General features: G+C 43.4%; 1 protein-coding gene across 3 annotated transcripts in view; it reads right to left on the reverse strand.

Annotated features, from left to right (window-relative positions):
• The window catches only part of ESYT2 (extended synaptotagmin 2), a 98,403-nt gene that overhangs the window by 21,795 nt on the left and 55,979 nt on the right, over window positions 1–20,629 (reverse strand). Inside the window, exons 8-15 of one of the 3 annotated variants that reach the window (XM_055115583.2) lie at window positions 15,692–15,812; window positions 12,727–12,903; window positions 11,131–11,213; window positions 9,546–9,594; window positions 8,108–8,197; window positions 7,538–7,633; window positions 4,715–4,816; window positions 163–225 (exon numbers count right to left, since the gene is read on the reverse strand). In XM_055115583.2, coding sequence (XP_054971558.1) covers window positions 163–225; window positions 4,715–4,816; window positions 7,538–7,633; window positions 8,108–8,197; window positions 9,546–9,594; window positions 11,131–11,213; window positions 12,727–12,903; window positions 15,692–15,812 — 781 coding nt within the window. The remainder of the gene's footprint in view (window positions 1–162; window positions 226–4,714; window positions 4,817–7,537; window positions 7,634–8,107; window positions 8,198–9,545; window positions 9,595–11,130; window positions 11,214–12,726; window positions 12,904–15,691; window positions 15,813–20,629) is intronic. The other 2 variants (XM_055115584.2, XM_055115585.2) reach the window with 2 other exon arrangements.

Raw genomic sequence — 20,629 nt, forward strand, 5'->3', positions numbered from 1 at the left:
CTAACTACTAATTATTGGATAACAAAAGTAGGGTCTCTTCCACTAGACAATTAATTACTATATAAATATGGGAGGTAATTTGCCAATAAACTTATGAGACAAAGTATCATCTCTTTCAATATGTTTTCATTAACTCTGTGACCTGAAGGGAAAACAGTTTACCTTTAAAGCTCTCTGAACTGCAGTCTTCTTCAAGACATCGGGGTTAAATTCTAATGGGTTACTCTTTCAAGTCAGAAGAAAACGAATATGCCAAGGGTTAATAAAACATGCAATGAAGTTTATGTAAGGTTAAAGACATGAAAATTTATGGGAATAAACAAACAAAAATCTTTAAACAAAACCACCAGAATTACACAAACAACCAAAATGCCACCTATAAAATTCTTTATGCCCAAGACTTCATCTTAGAATGAACCTTTAATCTATGAATATCAAAAGACAGCTCCTTATCCCCTATGATTAATATTCTTTTACTACCCCCACCCTCTTGATCCCTTGTGATTTCACAAATACAAGAGTGGGACTTTAGGAAAGGGTTCTATTTACTATTCTATGCTGAATAAACTCCTAAAATACCAATCATAATTAAAGGTTTTATTTGAAGCACAATGAATGGGCCACAGCCGCCCAAGTCCCTCTCAGGCCAGGTCAGGTCCTGGAACCGCCGCTGAGATGCACCTTCCCACCCAGCACCCAGCAGAGGAGCTGCTCCTCTCTGCTCCCTGTCCTTTTCCGGGGTAGGAGTCAGGCTGGCTGGATCCCCACAGAAGCTTCTTGGGCTCTAAATATAGTCCTATGATTATGGGTTTTATGTTTACTTTTATTGATTTTTTTCCAATTCATTAGTTTCTTGCCCTCAAAAAGGCAAGACTGAGTTGTTTTGCAAGCTCCTTCTAGAACTAGTATTCAAGATTAAAGAATTTATCATTTTAGTTGTAATTAACTTCAAACTTGTGACAAGCTGAACTAAATGTTTATTTTATTTTTTTTTTTTTTTTGCTAAGCAAAAGATTTTATAATGAAGAAAGATGAGTAACTAGCCTCTCAATCTTCCATGACTGGCAGGCTGGGCCAGGAGAGAAGATGGAACATGCGGCCAGGCAGGAATTCACATGACCCTAAAGCTGCCGGTGGAGCTCTCAAAAGTCCCTGGATCCACTGCGTCCGTCTCTAGGTGGAGCCTGGACAAGGGCATCCTTCACACACTTCCCAGGGGCTCATATACAATGAGGATGGGAACTCTGCTGCCCGGAAGGACTGACATTCTTCAGATATCCTACAAACCCTTCCTGAAGCTCACTTTTGGATAGATATGGGCTGTACCAAAGACACTTATTATTCTAACATGCATCAAGTAAAGTAAAACAAGGAGAGAGGCTGCGGTGTGTGGGTAGGGGATGCAGGAGAAGCTGTGTAAGGTAGTGGACAGCTGTGTGGCTCTGGGGATGAGATAGACTAGACCATGCAAGTGCTTCAGGCAGGTGCCCCGTCGGGAGGCCTCTGGAGTTACTCATCTTGCAGCCTCGGGCTACTCACCATCAGGAAGCAGTGGGAGCCACCTGTGTTTTTTGTTTTGTTTTTATTTATTTATTATTTATATTTTTGAGACGGAGTCTTGCTCTGTCACCAGGCTGCAGTGCAGTGGCACCATCTTGGCTCACTGCAACCTCCACCTCCTGGGTTCAAGCGATTCTCCTCCCTCAGCCTCCCAAAAAGCTGGGACTACAGGCATGCACCACCACACCCGGCTAACTTTTTGTACTTTTTTTTTACTAGAGATGGCGTTTCACCATGTTGGCCAGGATGGTCTTGATCTCTTGACCTTGTGATCCACCCACCTCAGCCTCCCAAAGTGCTGGGATTACAGGCATGAGCCACTGTGCCCGGCCTTTTTTTTTTTTTAAATGACAGCCAAAATAACTTGCACAAAGCTCCTAGCATCATTAGGCCTAAGGGCCTCCACAGTGGTGGCTATTATCCAGCTAGCCCTGTTATGTTTAAGGCATTAGTGCAAATACCACTCATCTCAGATGAATTCCACATACAGACTGATGAATCTATAAACTTAATAAAGTGACAATAAATTCACTTTGCACTAGGGTCGAGGGGACAGGAGGCGCCAAGCACCCCGACTCTGGGCCCACGCTGAGTTCCAATTCCAGCTCTCCCACGCACTGAAGCTGTGCCTGGGAATCTCTAGTCTGTGTCATCTGGGTTCTTGGTGTTGTCTTAATTTCCTTATCTGTAAAGTGATAATGAGGGTCTGGAGATTAAACAAGTAGCACCCTGAGACCCCTGCCTGGCTCCTGGAAAGTGCTCAGTAAGTATGCTGTCATATCAGGCTTAAGATGTCAAAGCTGGCCACCATGAGTCAGAGAAAGTCCTTCTTGTTCAAGCCTGAAATTAAAGCCCAGAATTTCATCAAAAGAAGGAGGGCAAAGTTCTAAGAATCCACATTATGAAGAGGTCGTTTCCAGCCTACGAAAAATTCCTATTGTCCTAAGTTTGCAGATGGGGATCGCTGGTGGCAATGCACTCCTGGAGCTGGAATTCAAGGTGCTTTTGAGTGGGTAGGAAGTAAGAGAGCACTGGGTTGGCAGCCGTCAAAGCCTTCACCAGTGACAGCAAGGCTCTCAGCCCTCTGGGGAAAACTGCGGAAGCACTGATCTGGCTTCATGTTGAAAACCAATGGGTGGGGGAAAAGTTCACATTTGTTTTACGGAACATCTTAGGTGATGCATATGTTCTAATAAGGAAGTACAGTGTGCAACTTGGATAATGCTGCAGGAAAGCTGATTTTGGTAACGCTCCTGATACGAGGTCAGAGACACTTCCTTTCTGCAAAAGGAAGCAGTTGTAGAATGGGAAAAAGCAACTTGGAAAAGCTATTGGAGATAAACTAACAGTTTACACAGGGGAGCTATCTAGTCAGATTTACACAAGTCTATGATGAAATTTTCTGCTAACAATCATCAGAAGCAAAAAATTATTTTCTTAAAAGTAACAGGATATGCTGCTGTTACTTTTAAGCAGTAAAACAGGTACTGCTGACCTCACTTTGACTTTAAAAAGGCCTTAGACATATATGAGTAGACAGCCAGAGAGACTATGGTTACCACTTACTATCGCTGTTGACTCTGAACAGCTCACCTAACCCCTCAGGGTCTTGATTTTCCTCATCTGTAAGACAGGGCAAAATGCCTGTTCTTCCAATGAGATCACTTGGACACGGGGCGGGGAACATCACATACTGGGGGCCGTCAGGGGGTAGGGGGAGAGGGGAGGGATAGCATTAGGAGAAACACCTAAGGTAAATGACGAGTTGGTGTGTGCAGCAAACAACATGGCACATGTATACCTATGTAACAAACCTGCACGTTGTGCACATGTACCCTATAACTTAAAAATATAATTTAAAATAATTAAGTAAATAAATAAACAAAATATCTGCTCTTCAAGTTTTGCCCCCTACACTCCCCCTACTTTAAAAAATAAGAATAAACTGAGAATGCATAGGGAAATCCTTTGGAAATAGAAATGAAAACTCTACAAAAATGCAAAGCGCTATCACTGCTCTACTAACGGACAACTGGGCCATAAGAATCTCATTGTCAATTGGATGAAGTCTGACTTTCTAGGCTAATGACTAAGACGCTGTGGCCCCCTGTGGCCCTGAAGCAGGTGAAAACGGCTCTCTACTGCAAGCACAGAGAACAGCACAGGTATCCAGTGCCAGACGGGCAACATATGATGAGATGGGAACAAAGACACGCTCAATTATCCACTCCAGGAAGGTCTTTAAGTGTCTTAAAAGAAAGTGAATCACAAACTTAATATAGTTTTCTTCTCCCTTAGGAGCTCTGGGTAAATCATGTAAGTGAAGGCAAATTTTTATTTAAAAAATGGGTGAATTTCTATCTTCACGTGACCATCCCCCAAATGACTGAGAGTTGATTACACAGCAGGGTTTTCAAAGAAGGCCCTAGTTCTGACTCTTGCGTGTTTGATCAGGAAGGGATAATAGGCCGGGCATGGTGGCTCACACCTGTAATCCCAGCACTTTGGGAGGCCGAGGCGGGTGGATTGCCTGAGATCAGGAGTTGGAGACCAGCCTGGTCAGCATGGTGAAACCCTGTCTCTACTAAAAATACAAAAATTAGCCAGGCGTGGTGGTGGGTGCCTGTAATCCCAGCTACTCGGGAGGCTGAGGCAGGAGAATCACTTGAACATGGGAGGTGGAGGTTGCAGCGAGCTGAGACCATGCCATTGCACTCCAGCCTGGGCAAGAAGAGCAAAACTCCATCTCAAATTTTAAAAAAGGAGGGGATAGATTTTAAAACAGTTTTGTGAAACTTTACAAAAAAATTTACATCTCACATTGAGATGAACCACAAGAAAATGAATTTTAATCATTATGACTTCATTTCTCCTCAGGAGAGGTTTTTTTCAAGGAGCCAGTAGCAGTTGAGGAATGGAGGACCACTTCTCTACTCGCCAGGGTTGTTCATCTCATGGTCAGATGCTCTCCAATGTTACAGCAGTGTTACATTTCACAAAACAAGCACAAAATAAATACACAATAGTTAAAATCATGCAAGAAAATAAAAGCATGCAACATCAGTCCACCGCCAGCCAACTGCGTTAGAAGTTCCAGTCCACATTCTGGCAGTTTCCAAACAGACAAAGGAAGAAAGAAGCCCGGAGGACTCACAAATAGTGCTCTATAGACTGAGGCGGTATTTTCACAAAACACTAGTCCCGACGCTCGCCTCTCTTTTAAGTAGCCACACCCAAAGTTTCCCTCGTAGATGCTCTTAGGGCAGTGGAGCCAGGGGAGAAAGCAGAGAACGGTGGATTGTGGTCAATGAGAGCACCAGGAGCACCACAGACAGTGAGAGGCAGAGCCAAAGAATCCCAGAGCTCGCGGGACGCCCCTTAATCCAGAGCCAAAGGATCCCAGAGCTCGCGGGACGCCCCTTAATCCAGAGCCAAAGGATCCCAGAGCCCGCGGGACGCCCCTTAATCCAGCGCCAAAGGATCCCAGAGCCCGCGGGACGCCCCTTAATCCAGCGCCAAAGGATCCCAGAGCCCGCGGGACGCCCCTTAATCCAGGGCCAAAGGATCCCAGAGCCCGCGGGACGCCCCTTAATCCAGCGCCAAAGGATCCCAGAGCCCGCGGGACGCCCCTTAATCCAGGGCCAAAGGATCCCAGAGCCCGCGGGACGCCCCTTAATCCAGCACCAAAGGATCCCAGAGCCCGCGGGACGCCCCTTAATCCAGGGCCAAAGGATCCCAGAGCCCACGGGACGCTCCTTAATCTGGAGCCAAAGGATCCCAGAGCCCACGGGACGCCCCTTAATCCAGGGCCAAAGGATCCCAGAGCCCACGGGATGCCCCTTAATCTGGAGCCAAAGGATCCCAGAGCCCACGGGACGCCCCTTAATCCAGGGCCAAAGGATCCCAGAGCCCACGGGACGCCCCTTAATCTGGAGCCAAAGGATCCCAGAGCCCACGGGACGCCCCTTAATCCAGGGCCAAAGGATCCCAGAGCCCGCGGGACGCCCCTTAATCCAGGGCCAAAGGATCCCAGAGCCCGCGGGACGCCCCTTAATCCAGCGCCAAAGGATCCCAGAGCCCGCGGGACGCCCCTTAATCCAGCGCCAAAGGATCCCAGAGCCCGCGGGACGCCCCTTAATCCCGCGCCGGGCACCCCGCGGCTCTGCAAAGGTCCTTTGCTTCTGATGGCCACAGCACATTCCATGCACAAAGTGCCCTTTTAACAGAAGATCAATACATTCTCTCTGGGTTTTTTTTTGTTTTTTTTTTTGCTTATGTGACATTATTCAAATTTCAATTTAATGTGACAACACACACAGTTCTAAAGAGGCCTAACCCTTTGTAGTCAATTCACTGATACTATTCTCTCTACCCTAAAATAGAAAACAAATTCACTTCCATCAGGCATTATGGAAGCCTTTACAACAAACATTACCATGGCTAAAAGCAAACAATTCTACTGTATAGAAATTCTGTGGAAAGATTAAATACTTAATGAAATAACTTTTTCCAAATTGAAATTGTAACGGGTAAAGTCACAGACTTTAGACTGGAAGACTGATCAAAGACTAAGGTAAATACTTTAAGAGAAATGTAGGAATTCTTTTAAGAAGTTAAAATCGGTCAAGAAAGCTTCATTGAAATAAACAGTGCAATTATATACAATTACATACAACAAAGAGTACAATCACATCCTCCCAGTATGAAATATAAGTGATCAATCATATCTTAATTGTAGATAACTTTAAATAAAATGCACCGGTGCACAAGTATTTACTTCATTTCTGTGCAAAGCTCAAGGAAATGCACAGTTCTCAGAATGTGGAAGGTGCTGGAGGAAGCCAAGGGTGTGCATATCGTGAACTATGAAGCGTAGTCTGACCACGGCAAGGCAAGACTACAGGGGATGGAGAGGCCGATAACTGAGGTCCAGGATGTGTGTCGAGAAGTGAGTTAAAACGCTTCTTTGCCTTCTTGTCTATCTCCCTGGTAAACACTGACAAAGGGAGAAAAGACACGGAAGACGATTTATGTACAAATGCACTTGGGTGGATGAGTATTTACTGTGGAGGAGGAATTATGCAATGAACAACTTGGGGAGGAAAGAAACTTCTGCACCGGGTGGCAGCAGTCTTTCTTCCAACAAAAGCGGCTGTGGACACGATGAAATAAACATTGAGTGCCTAGTCAGCAAGTGTATGGGCACTCTAAAATCATCAAACAAGATGACATGACTAAGGACCACACCACTATCCTCACTAGCAGGGTTTAAGGTAGGATGATGGGAGAGCACACTATGCCTCGCAAGATTGAATTAGTAAGATCTTCCTTTTCTATGGTTATGGTTATTACCTATAAAACAACATTTTACATTTTCTCTCTACGAATGAACAATTCTGATACAAACAAAAATATATGCCTCTAGGCACAGAGTGTCTTGTATATGGCAGTAGGTCATTCCGAGACATGGCTTCCTTTTGTTCTGCGAGAAACATCCCAGGCACCCAGAGGCCAGCTCGCTTGTGCAGCAGTACCATTCTGCCATCTGATGCCCCACGGATCACCAAGGCCCAGCAGCTCACGCAGGGCCCTGCGACAGCCATGAGGAATCTGCATTTTGTAATCAGAGCTGCTTAATTTTATTCCCATTCCAAAGAGAGACAATTTTCATCCTAAGGCAACTAAGTGTTAATACGTAGTGATTTTCTAGAGAGTTAACCTCTTCTCCTAACCACTATTCATCTTCTTTTCCTATGTACTGCACAAATCCAGCTAAATGTGTAAATAGAAATGTATGCACTCCCAGAGCAAACACTAACTTCTCCCTCTCCACTGCCACTCTCCTGCACTTGGACGTGAAGTGAAAACACAACAAGAAGAGAACAGGTGATGCAGAGTGCTGCACAAAGCAGTGGTTACAAGCAAGAGCAGCTGCTAGGAAATACGCACCCACAGGTGTTACCACTGTGTTACCTACCGGAAGGTTCCTTGCTGAATCCAAGTACAAGATCAGCAATGCAGAAGAAAGACCATCGTTGGCTTGGTCTTTGTCAGCTTTGATGTCTGTTAGCACCTAAAAGGAAAGGAAAAAGCCCTTAGCAGCCATGTTTCCACAGGATTAGATACTATTTCTATCTGATTGTATCATGTTGATTACGCTAAAAATAAGAAAGGTGAGAAACATCCAATCCATGCAATAGAGACAGAACTAAAACAATAAATGCCTTTTAAATAACAAGACTACTATTCCATATATAAGTCAATTAAATGAAGCACTCAGGTGATTTCTGGCTCTACAAATCCCTGCACTTTAACAAGCTCAAAACTGAAGATCTGATAAAACAGGTATGAAGGACCTATAAATTTCATTTTTAAAACTCCATTATCTTTAATTTATCCCTGATGCTACTGTAGTGACTTATTACACAATAATGAAAATTACTGCTATAATTGTTAGAAAATCAAGTAGCAACACAGCTGAGAGACCAAGCTTAGTTATGAGGAGTAGTTGGTTAGGTAGTTTTCAAGAGCACATGCTTCACAGCACCTTATCAAGGTTTGACGCATTTGGCATTAACGTGAGCCACTCCAGTCTCAAGTGTAGCTTCCCCTTGGGAACCTCGTCCAGAGTGAACCACTGAAGAGAAAAAATGTTTACGTTCAGCAAAAGTTCTTCTGAATCAAAAATCCAAATTAAACCCAGTCTCTACACATGTTCCATGCTGCTCACTAACCACGAGGCATCAACAGTTCTCAGTAACGCGAAGGCTGAGCCTCACCATATCCAGCTCTACGCTCTGCGGATGCCAGTGACCTCACGTTTGGAGGCGATGGCAGCAACAGGGGTGAGCGACCATTCTAAGTGCTTTACACATACCAACCCCGTGACCCCGACAGAAACCCTAAGCAAGTACTAGTATCATTCCTACTTCACACATAAGAATTCAAACGTTTTCTAGCACTACCTAGAGACAGTAAAGTCTTCTATGAATAGACTTCTTTTTTTTGAGATAGGGGTCTTGCTGTGTTGCCCAGGCTGGGCTCAAGCGATCCTCCTGCCTCAGCCTCCCCAGCAGCTGGGACCACAGGCGTAGGCAAGCATGCTCCACCAAATGGCCTTTAATGGAATGTACAGGGTAAGAGGTAATACAACATTGATTCCAAATACTGAATTTCAGTATCAAACGATTTAATCTGTTTGTTCTAATTCATCACTCTATACTAATAAAATAGTATACAGTTGTATCAGCTTAAAAGTCACAAAATAATTAATCAAAGATGCTCCTCAAATGCTAAATGATAGAAGCCATGGGCAGGACTGTCCATCCAGTGCCTGGCACACCCAGGAAAACGAGATGTCACAGCCAATGAATGCTGAACACTCAAGGGAAGGAAATGTGTGATTACGAAAGCAGCAGAATTCAACACTTTTGTTTAATTTTGCTTCATTTATCTAAATCTTACCCTTCTTTTAGAAGCCACCACAAATGTTTCCTTTTTGATACTTTTTATTCTGATAGCAATAAAATGGTGGAAGTCGAGTCTCCTTGCCATGAGTTCCCACTGTCTCTACAGGCATCTCTCACGTGAGATGCCTCACTGGCCGCACTGTGCCTTCTCCACCATTCCCTCCAACCACCTGAAAATCTCCATCACTAGGGGGCATCTCGCACAGCCCTGCCCTTACTTCTGCAGGGGATCGCATATTTGTCTGCAATAACGTCAGTTTATGCTTCATATCCGTAAGGATTCCCAGCATATGGTAGGGACTCAACACGCACCTGAATGGACTCTTAAATTTATTTTTCATTTGGTATTTCTAAAAGGCCTAAATTCTTAGTATACGTGAAGTAAATGTTGTTCATGCCATACTAATTAGGATTCCGGCACTGTGTGATGGTGAAGGGGTGGTTCGTGGCTCCTCTGGCACAGGGCAGGGACTCAGTCAACAATTGTAAATAGACCCACACTCCAGGGAAACTTACTTCATCTAAAAGGCGCTCCTTTTCAACTTCAATGAGGTCAATCATAAGACTATAAAAATAACAATACGACAACTTTAGAACATAGAAACACATTTCTTACTGAAACAACTTTAAAACATAGAAAACACATTTCTTCCTGAAACAACCTTAAGCATTTGTCTATGAACAAGCACTCCAGAAATGCAACAAAACGCTAATAATTTATCAAGGAACAGACTATTCTTCCACAAGCTTCCTCCAGCTCACCCCCAGTGTCAGGAGAGTAAGGAAGAGTGAGGTGGAGTTTCTGTGAGCTCAGAATACTGAGTTTGGCCCAGCTGAGGTTAGAGCTGTAAAACAAAAACAAAAACAACTGATCTTCCCTACAATGTTATATGCATCAAAAAACGTTTAAAAGCATCTCAACCCTCTTATTTTACACGTCCTCTCAGAACGTCTTATTTTATACGTTCACTCACAACTCCAGTAGGGTTGTGCGTTACTGTGGATTCCTCACTCGCACAGTGAACGCTAACCTCACCTTCCCCCACCCTTGCTCCCAGGCTCTAGACCCATGCTGCATCGAGCCCGATGGACGCCCTCACTCGGTGCATCTGAGAGGAGGCCCATTCCCGTTCCCCTAAACCTCCCGTACTTCCAAGATTGGCACCACCCCCAGACGCCAGATACAACTAGATGGGATGATTATACTCCCACTTCTTCTTGTAGCCTCTTCTGCCCCCCACAATCTATGTCTACACCGCCTTCTCTCTGTCCTGGTCTATGACACACTCTCCTATTTGGTCTGCCAGTCTCTAAGCTCAGCCCCCGACAATCCAATCCACACAGTGATTTTCCTAGAATGAGCACCTGATCTATCCCTGTCTGGCTTAAAATCTCTCAATTGTTCCTAGTTGTCCTGGGAAGTCTCATGAACTCTCAAGTCAGGCCACAACGTGCAAGGGCCATTCTTGATGAGGTATGAACCTCTCCAATGTATTCTATCCCTACATCTTTTTTGCCACAATTTAATTCAGTCAAATAACTTAATTAGGTTAATCAGAAATAATTGATATTAACAAACGGTGGTCAAACAATAACCATTTTAAAAGTTTATTTTTAAAGCTATACTAGTTGTTCAATTGAAGTGAACAAATCAGTATTTATTTTCCCAATGTGAATTACTATATCCTGACAAAAATTAATCCAGCAACTCAAAAAACTTAAAAAACCCATTTTTGCAATCTGGAATAGAACTGTCCACTAGAACTCAGTACGGCGGCAGGTTCTGCATGTAGCTTTAAGCCTTGTAAACAAAGAGAGTGCCACTCAGATAGAGTTTTTAATTTATTTAACTTTAATTAACTTAAGGCTAGTGGCTGCTGTAATAGACAGCACAGATCTAGAAGACTCACTTCTCTTAAATGTGAAACTTTTAGGAATAAAAATGTTTTAAGAAATCCAAGGTGAAACAATTGTTATATCTAAGAACCATTTAATGAATAGACAACAAGTATACAAATGTATTTTAAAACATATTTTTGATTATTAAACAAAAAGACTGACCCCATGCCCTCCTCCAATAACCACAATGGGCTTTATTTACCTTCCTAAAAAGTCATCCTTGTCTGGGTCTTCATCAAAGAGCTCAATTTCTAATTCTTGTCCAGGATGTTCATACACTAAAGCCTAAAACATCAATGGTTAGTAGTTAAGTGCATTTTTACTAATATAGTCATACACTGAGTATGATGATATGATGATTGTAGTAAATATGACCAGGTACTTTTCTCTGGTGGTAAATCCTTTTTATTTATTTATTTATTTATTTATTTTTGGAGATGGAGTCTCGCTCTGTCTCCCAGGTTGGAGTGCAGTGGTGCAATCTTGGCTCACTGCAACCTCCGCCTCCTGGGTTCAAGCGATTCTCCTGCCTCAGCCTCCCGAGTAGCTGGGATTACAGGCATGCGCCACTATGCCCGGCTAATTTCTGTATTTTTAGTAGAGACAGGGTTTCACCATGTTGGCAAGGCTGGTCTCAAACTCCCGACCTTAAATGATCTACCCACCTTGGCCTCCCAAAGCATTGGGATTACCGGTGTGAGCCACCGCACCCAGCCGGTAAATTCTTTTAGAACACTTATTTTTTTATTGTCGAGTCACACACACCTCTTGATGACGGGAGGTCACTGAAACACCTGCCACACAGTAACAGTCTACCGTGCTTGTTTCTAGGGATCCTGGATTGCGTCTCAATAGATCAAGTTCAATCACTCCAACAAGGTCATGGTACGTCACCCACAAGCTTGGTGCAAGGCATGAGACAGACCAAAGATCCAGGACACATCCCTCTAGTCCTGAAGTGGCTCCACTCAGATGCTATCTTGGAATAACCACGAGTTATCTGCTTAGCACCACTCAGGGTAAGAAACTGGCAAGAGACCAGACTCACAAAGGAGTGGGGGAGAGGAGTCGTATGGTGAAGTATAAACCATACGACTGTTCTGAAGGGTAATTCTACAGATACGTCAGTCCTTTAAAAACTGGTGGAGTATAAATCACACGACTGTCCTGAAGGGTAATTCTACAAAGATATTTCAGTCCTTTAAAAATGTGTAACTTTTGATCCAGCAATTTCACTTTAAAGAGCTTTATCTGGGGAAAACTTGGCTGAGTGAAGAGACACTCACATTCTACTTGTACAGCACTGTTTGTAATGCTGACCTGAATAGCCTAGGCCTCCCTGGGTAAACAGATGAAGGCGTCTATTCGATGGAATGGTTATTAAAAATCACGTAGATCTCTATTCATTGACATGTGAAGATGTCCTAATTTTAGAAAAAGCTCGCAAGGAGGTATATAACTCACCTCATTTTTGTGTTTACTGCATTAATAACCACACGTAACATTTTATACTTAGAAAGACAAGCTACTCACATTATGAAAAATATTTTGCTGATCATTCAGTATGATAGCATTATGTAATTAAGGTTTAACACATTACCTGTTGGCATGACAAGAATGTTGTGTAGTAAGGAGAGAAGGTACGACACTTTTTAAAGATGGGAAATTAAACAAGGAACATTTAAATGATGGCCTAAATGAGCCACACTCCCACGTGACTGTGCTGGAATGAGAGCTTGGCCATCCCGCTCAGGGCTCAGCCCACCACCCCAGCAACACAGCAGACACGACACCCCACCTCATAGACTTCATTCCACTTTGGACTGAGGTTCTCCTTGATGACTCTGCTTTGGAAGATTTGGTTGCCAACTCTAATGATTCCATAGGGGTCTGACTTTCCCTTGACAAGTCCCTTAAGGTAAGTGTCTTTCCCCTGAAGATCCTGAGCTTCAATAAAATGTATCCTTAGAACACCCTGAAAAGAAGAACAAACTGAAGTTTAGACCCTTGGCTGGCTTGTTTAACCGGCATGGAAGATAGCTACGCACCTGACCCCGTCTCGAGAATTGGGAGTGCCGAGGGAATAAAGACCCTCTTCCGGTGCCGAGTACATCCCAGCAGCGGGGAAAGGCAAGTGTGTACAGGAGAAGCAGGTGCTGAGACAAACAAGAGCAGGGCAAGGCAGCAGTGCCCAGGTGAGGCTGGCTCAGAGGAGAACAGATGGGCTTCTGGAGGGACAACCCCTCCACAGAGACACAAGGACAGACAGCCCCACGCAGCCCCAGAGCGCGCTCCTGGCAGAGGGACGCCGAGTGCAGGGGACCCAGCACAGTACCGTGCTTATCTCAAGGAGGCTGGTGACACAGGCCACCAAGCTGTACTAGATCCTGGTGCTACAGTGAGTAATAACATGAGAGGTTGTATCAGACCTGTCACTAAGCATTAGACATGTAGTAACTATGCTGTTCCATTTTCAGAATAATTCTATGCAATCCTGTCATTAAACTTATTTTAGAGAGGAGAAAACTGCAACTTTGAAATATGTATTATTCATAGACTTTAAACATAGTCTTGGCCAGGCGCGGTGGCTCATGCCTGTAATCCCAGCACTTTGGAAGACCGAGGTGGGTAGATCACTTGAGGCCAGGAGTTCAAGACCAGCCTGGCCAACATGGCAAAACCCCATCTCTACTAAAATTACAAAAAATTTAGCCAGGCATGGTGGCGCATGTCCGTAGTCCCAGTTACTCAGAAGGCTGGGGTGTGAGAATCCCTTGAACCCAGGAGGCAGAGCTTGCAGTGAGCTGAGATGGCGCCACTGCACTCCAGCCTGAGCGACAGAGCAAGACCCTGTCTCAAAATAAATAAATAAATGAACAAAAAAACCAAATATAGTCCTTTCCCGAAAATATTGTTTTATTGATAAAATAAAAAAAAATTCACTCATTTCTTCCAAGGCAAACAAAGATGCTCAAGTCACCTTTTGGTAGGAAGCATTCTGCCCCCACACATCCTTTTTTAAAATTACAGAGTGATGGCCAGGCGCGGTGACTCATGCCTGTAATACCAGCACTTTGGGAGGCCGAGGTGGGCGGATCATGAGGTCAAGAGATCGAGACCATCCTGGCTAACACAGTGAAACCCCATCTCTACTAAAAAACAAAAATTAGCCGGGTGTGGTGGCGGCTGAGGTGGAAGAATGGTGTGAATTTGGGAGGCGGAGCTTGCAGTGAGCCGAGATTGTGCTACTGCACTCCAGCCTGGGCGACAGAGCGAGACTCCATCTCAAAAAAAAAAAAAAAAATTTACAGAGTGATATTCCTCATTCAATCAGCACAGGAATACATGTCCCCCCACAGAGGAACACACTTGGAAAACTCGAAGCAGCTCTTGTTTATATTTTCACATGTCTAAAGTTGAGATAATCTGGCCACATCTATTGACAGCACCGGCTGTTAAGCCCATGCAGCTGAGGGCAGCCAGATCCAGGCTCAGGTGCTCACCTGTACTCAGAGCATAAGAGGCTTAGGTGCAGAGGATTTCTACAAGTAAAGGGATTCCTGCATTTCCAGAGGTGAGAGTCAGAAGTTAAGGAAAAAAGACATTCTTTTCTAATATACAGCATCACATTAAAGCTGTTGAATGCCAGCTTTAAAATGTTGATATAACCAATTTGAGCACCAAATTTACTGGCATATTGTTACTCTTAAAAAATATAAGGATACCTCTGCATGTCTGTTAATTTGCGCACCATTATTTAGATCTAATTAAACCAGAGGAGAAAGTGATCTACTTCTACTTCAGCGAACAAAAATAAAAACAATATATCCACTGAAACAGGACCAACTTACCACGTCCTGTTTCAGTAAATATAAATAATGTGGTGTGCACTGCTGACTACAGACACCACCACGGTGGTAATGCTCACTGGCTTCTGGAGTCCAAAGTCCAGACAGACTAAACAGACATGGGATCCAACACCTGAGTGACTGAAAAGCTCCTTAGCCATGAGAGATCCTTCACTCCACCCACCCCTTCCATAGTCAGCAGAAGGAATCTCATGTTCTTGACTACTTTGCAGTTATTTAGTTTGCTCAAATGAAGGTGACATCAGTATCTGCAACCAGCTCTGTGTGCTGGGTGCTGTCCCATTTTACAGATGACAAAACTGTGGCCCAGCCACACCAAGTAATATACCCATAAAAGCAAAGCTACAGCTAAACTCAAGAGCTGCGACAAAAATCTAGTTTTGTTCTTTCCATTTTATCCAGGTCAGCTGTTGTATAAGTGCTTCTTCTACCAGGTGACTCATTAAATGGCTTCAGAGGCAACGGAATTCTAACATCTGAGAGAAAATACACAAATTATTACATGAAGCTCTCATCATGACTGCCAGGAAAACTGGTGCCTGTTGCTGAGGGCTGTCCATTTTAATAAAAACAAATGCAGTATGTGCTTTCTGAGGTAACTAAGATGTCTGTGCCATGTACCCCTGCAGATTTAAATCCCTATCGGCCCCTCTGAGGAACACAGCTATGGGGTGAGAATCATCCTGCTGTCTCCATGACAAGCTTTAGGATCAGCGCACATCAGTCAAGTCTCTTAAGGAAAGTGACGGACAACCAATAGTCAATGCATCAAGAACCGTGTGGCAAGCTGGCTGCTGGGGAGAGACAAAGAGTCACAGCACCCAATGCCACACCCGCAGGCAGGCAGGTCTCCAAGACGTTTTTAAATGTGAATGGATGCCGGGACACGCTTACCTTTGGTACAGGAAACCGCAACTGAGCTATTTGAACTTCACTGACAAGTGGAACGGTGATTCGATTGGGAAGCACCAGATAGTTTGATATTATATCCAAAATGATAGTATCTGATAAACCACTGTTAGTTGGGAGACAAAAAGAGCAAACGGACTATCAGACATGTGAATGCTTCTCTCACCTTTGACAACAGACTTACCATGAATATGATGTAAGTCCCATTTATTTACAGAGTAGGAGTTATCTCATTCCTCCAGTGCAATATTTACAACCCTCATTTCAATTCTTTAGCTGTGATACCACTATGGTGACTATGATACAGAATTTATTTATAGAATACAAGGTAAAATTCTAGTTATTGCACAAGTAACGTGGTTTTTGCAATTAAAATGGCAAAAACTGCAAATACTTTTGCACCAACCTAATACACTTCATAATTTCCTAAATAACATTTAATGTATTCCTACTTCATCATAGATTTTATACTTATTTACTAAAATACACCTCATTGACTTTTTTAACATAAACTATTTCAAACATACATATAAGTACAGAGAATAACATTCATTGGCCCATTCATGTTCATATACACATCCCATTTCTCCGTTGTTGTACACCAGTCAACACTGAAGGAGAACTTACTGTGTTCTCTCTTATCCATTATCCAACACTTTGAGTATTGGACACGTTGATAATCTTTGAAATACTATACATCACTGCACAGCAAACTAAGTGAATAAAATTGCTTAGGCTAAAGGAAAAAATATACTTGCTTTTTTAATGAGACAGAGTTTTGCTCTTGTTGCCCAGGCTGGAGTACAACGGCATGATCTCAGCTCACTGCAACCTCCAGCTCCTGGGTTTAAGCAATTCTCCTGCCTCAGCCTCCGAAGTAGCTGGGATTACAGGCGCGCACCACTACGCCTGGCTAACATTGTATTTTTAGTAGAGACAGGATTCACCATGTTGGCGAGGCTGGTCTCGAACTCTTGACCTCAGGTGACCTACCCACCTTGGCCTCCCGAAGTGCTGGGATTATAGGCGTAAGCCACCATGCCTGGTCAAAGATGTACTTTTAATATATCTTTTTTGGCCGGGCATGGTGCCTCACGCCAGTAATCCCTACACTTTGGGGAGGCTAACGTGGGAGGACTGTTTGAGCCCAGGAGCTAGAGACTAGCCTGGGCAACACAGAGCGAGACCCCTCATCTCTATTTAAACAAACAAACATATATATGTCCTATTCTTTAGGGTAAACGTGAGAATTAAATAATGCATATGTGGCAGCACTTTTAAACACATTTATAAACCTAAGTTTCATTGCTGTATAACACCTTTACCTGAACTGTGAAGTTGCGAAAGTACTTTGCTTCTCGCCAGTAATGTTTTAGATGCTAAAATTATTAACATACATAATTACAAATAAATTCTGAGACAGTGATAATCATCAGCGTTCAACAAATAATGCCCAAGCACCCACTGCAAGACAGTATCCACGTGTGATGACCCAGCACCTCAAGGACTTTTCAGTTTAATATGGGAAAAAAATTTTTTAAATCCCCGAAAGAAAAACCATATGTAACACTACTCTACTTATGAACAGGTCAGTTATTCAGACAGTTAATACTTCCACAGAGATTCAGAGGGCTTCAGCCAGCAGACACTGGCTGTGTGTTCACCACGCAGAGGCAGGACCCACCCACCTTTCTCACACACAGACTCCTGGCCTCGGAGGCCACAGCAGCTCTGACCGAGCTCCCTGGCGGGGCTCCCCTCACTGCGCCTCCTCACCCCACTACACCCCACATGTCCCCGAACTGTGGATGTGGATGCTGCTCCCCTAGGTCTCCACAGAAGCGTCTATTGAAGTGGTTACTTTCTTGGGAGTCACTATTTCCCTGTGTGTCCTTCGGAACCAAGACTACTCATCACCCGTATTTTGTTTCCACCATAATCTTCACCCTTCTTACACCTTCAACACTCAGCTTAGAGACGCTTATCAAAACATAACGGATATTTAATCATAATCTTCACCCTTCTTACGACTTCAACACTCAGCTTAGAGCCGCTTATTAGAACACAATGGATATTTAATAGGGATAGCCCAAAGTTATGGTGTAGTGAAGGAATTCAGGCATTATTCTTACTCTATAATGTCTGGGGTTTCTTTTTGTAATCAATTAATATAACATGTGGATGCTCATTTTATAAAGCTTGGGACAGGATTTCATTATGTTAAGTTCACGGTTATTTATTATTATTTTTTAAATTAATTTATTTTTTTTGAGACAGAGTCTCATTCTGTTGCCCAGGCTGGAGTGCAATGGCATGATCCTGGCTCATTGCAACCTCCACCTCCCGAGTAGCTGGGATTACAGGTGTGTGCCCACGCCCAACTAATTTTTGTATTTTTAGTAGAGATGGGATTTCACTATGTTGGCTAGGTTGGTCTCAAACTCCCGACCTCAGGCGATCCACCCGCCTCAGCCTCCCAAAGTGCTGGGATTACAGGTATGAGCCACCGCGTTCAGCCTCATAGTTATTTAATATTCACTTTTATAACCTAAGGGTTGCCATAGCTGTAATTTATCTGATAGAAAGACTGACAACTAGTAGCCCCAATTTTACGTACATATCTATTAAATTTTAGTATATAACATTTATGTAAACATAATTTATTATATAAAATCTACATAATTGTGCATAAATTATATATACCTATATATATAAACTTAGAAAAGATATTTTCACATCTCCCTTTTATACAACAGCCTGTTTTTTGAATGGTGTTTGTGTATTTATCTGTTAGGTAAGTATATATTTTTAATGACATAATTATACATATATGATTATATATATATATATTTTTTTTTTTCCTGAGACGGAGTCTTACTCTGTCGCCCAGGCTGGAGTGCAGTGGCGCGATCTTTGCTCAGTGCAAGCTCCGCCTCCTGGGTTCACGCCATTCTCCTGCCTCAGCCTCCCGAGTAGCTGGGACTACAGGCGCCTGCCACCATGCCCGGCTAATTTTTTTGTATTTTCAGTAGAGACAGGGTTTCACTGTGTTAGCCAGGATGGTCTCGATCTCCTGACCTCATGATCCACCTGCCTCGGCCTCCCAGAGTGCTGGGATTACAGGCGTCAGCCACCGCCCCTGGCCTTATGATTATATTTTTGTATTACATATATAAAATCTACATATAAAACAAGAGAAGCTGGGTGTAGTGGTACAAGTCTATAGTTCAGCTACTTGGGAGGCTGAGGCAGGAAGATCCCTTGAGCCCAGGGGGTTGACACCAGCCTGAGAAACATAGTGAGATCTATCTCTGAAAACAAGACGAAAAATAAAAATAAAATAGCTAGAAATGACTACTGTATAAAAAGAGGCTACATATAAATTATTAAATAGAATGGAGCTATACATGTATATTTATCTCTGTATTTACGTGTGTATGTGTGAATGACTTTTAAATAAAATGAATCAGGGGATCAACTTCCCCAAACTGTAGGCTTGCCGGGGCAGAACACATTCTCTGACTGCCCTTTCAGGTTGCCAGTATTAATACAACATTGTTTACAGAGTAGATGTTCAATAATGCTGTTTTATTTCAGTCCTCCTATGATACTGAAGGGAGGCAAAATCAAATACTTTTTTCTACACTGATGTGTGTGGATGTTTGTTCCATTTGGCTAAACAGTATCTCCTCCCCCTATTTCTAGAGAAAGTTTTTGCTTTGGGGGATGCCCCCAATCACTGGAATTTCCATTTCTTTGCCTTCTGTAGGGGTGTATGTGAGATTGAAACCTGATCATCGGAGTCGCAGGAATCTGTCCAAGGGTGGCCCTTGCACACACAAGTTGGGCGGGGACCTAGCGGGAAAGGCGACTAAGTCCGCAGACTAAATGCTTGTAGCTGCAGGCACAGCAAGAGACTGCCTGAAAACAAGCCCAGGAGGGACACGCCCACCCTGCATGGGTGGGGAGCTGGCAAGAGAGCCCTTATGGTGCCCAACACCGGCTCCATCTGAAGTCCCTCAGAAGACACGCCAGCTTTCCAGCTGCCGAGCAGGAAACAAGCACAGCTGTGTCCCATGCACGAGCGGCTGCGGCTAGCTCAGAGCAGGCAGTGGGCGCCCATTGTTGGAAGAGTGAATAAACTGCTTTTTGAAAATATTATTTACTGGCCGGGTGTGGTGTCTCATGCCTGTAATCCCAGCACTTTGGGAGGCCGAGGCAGGCGGATCACCTGAGCTCAGGAGTTCAAGACCAGCCTGGCCAACATGGCGAAACCCCATCTCTACTAAAAAAATACAAAAATTAGCCAGGTGTGGTGGCGCGCGCCTGTAATCCCAGCTACTTGGGAGGCTGAGGCAGGGAGAATTGCTTGAACCTGGGAGGTGGTGCTTGCAGTGAGCTGAGACTGTAACACTGCACTCCAGCCTGGGCAACAGAGTGAGATTCCATCTCAAAAAAAAAAAAAAGAAACTTACTTATTTACCTACTTAAGACCACTTAAGTCAGGTTTGTTGCTTGCAACCAGAATCTTAACGAACTCTTTAACCAATCTTTTAAAGTTGTGCTTTCTTTCCGCAGATCTTCTAAAGATCACAGCATTTTTCTGTATCCAGTAAATCACAGCACCTAAAAAGGACTTTCATGATGACTGTGCTTCAGATAATTAAAGTCCTAATTTTTCCCTAATAATGAAACAAAACTCTTTAGAAAGGCCATTTCAGAGGCATAAACAAATATATGAGAATAAAAAAATAGTCTGAAACCAAGTTTCATAATTTTCTAAACTATTTTAGGGAAAACAAATCACACTAGAAAATATCCACTAGAAACATATAACTTTAACCCACAGGTGATGTGTTTTAACTTTCAAATAAAACGGTAAAGCCAGCAAAAGCATTTAGAGGCTGTAATTTCGAAACTTCC

Source organism: Pan paniscus, chromosome 6 (assembly GCF_029289425.2).
Source record: "Pan paniscus chromosome 6, NHGRI_mPanPan1-v2.0_pri, whole genome shotgun sequence".
Classification (NCBI taxonomy): domain Eukaryota; kingdom Metazoa; phylum Chordata; class Mammalia; order Primates; family Hominidae; genus Pan; species Pan paniscus.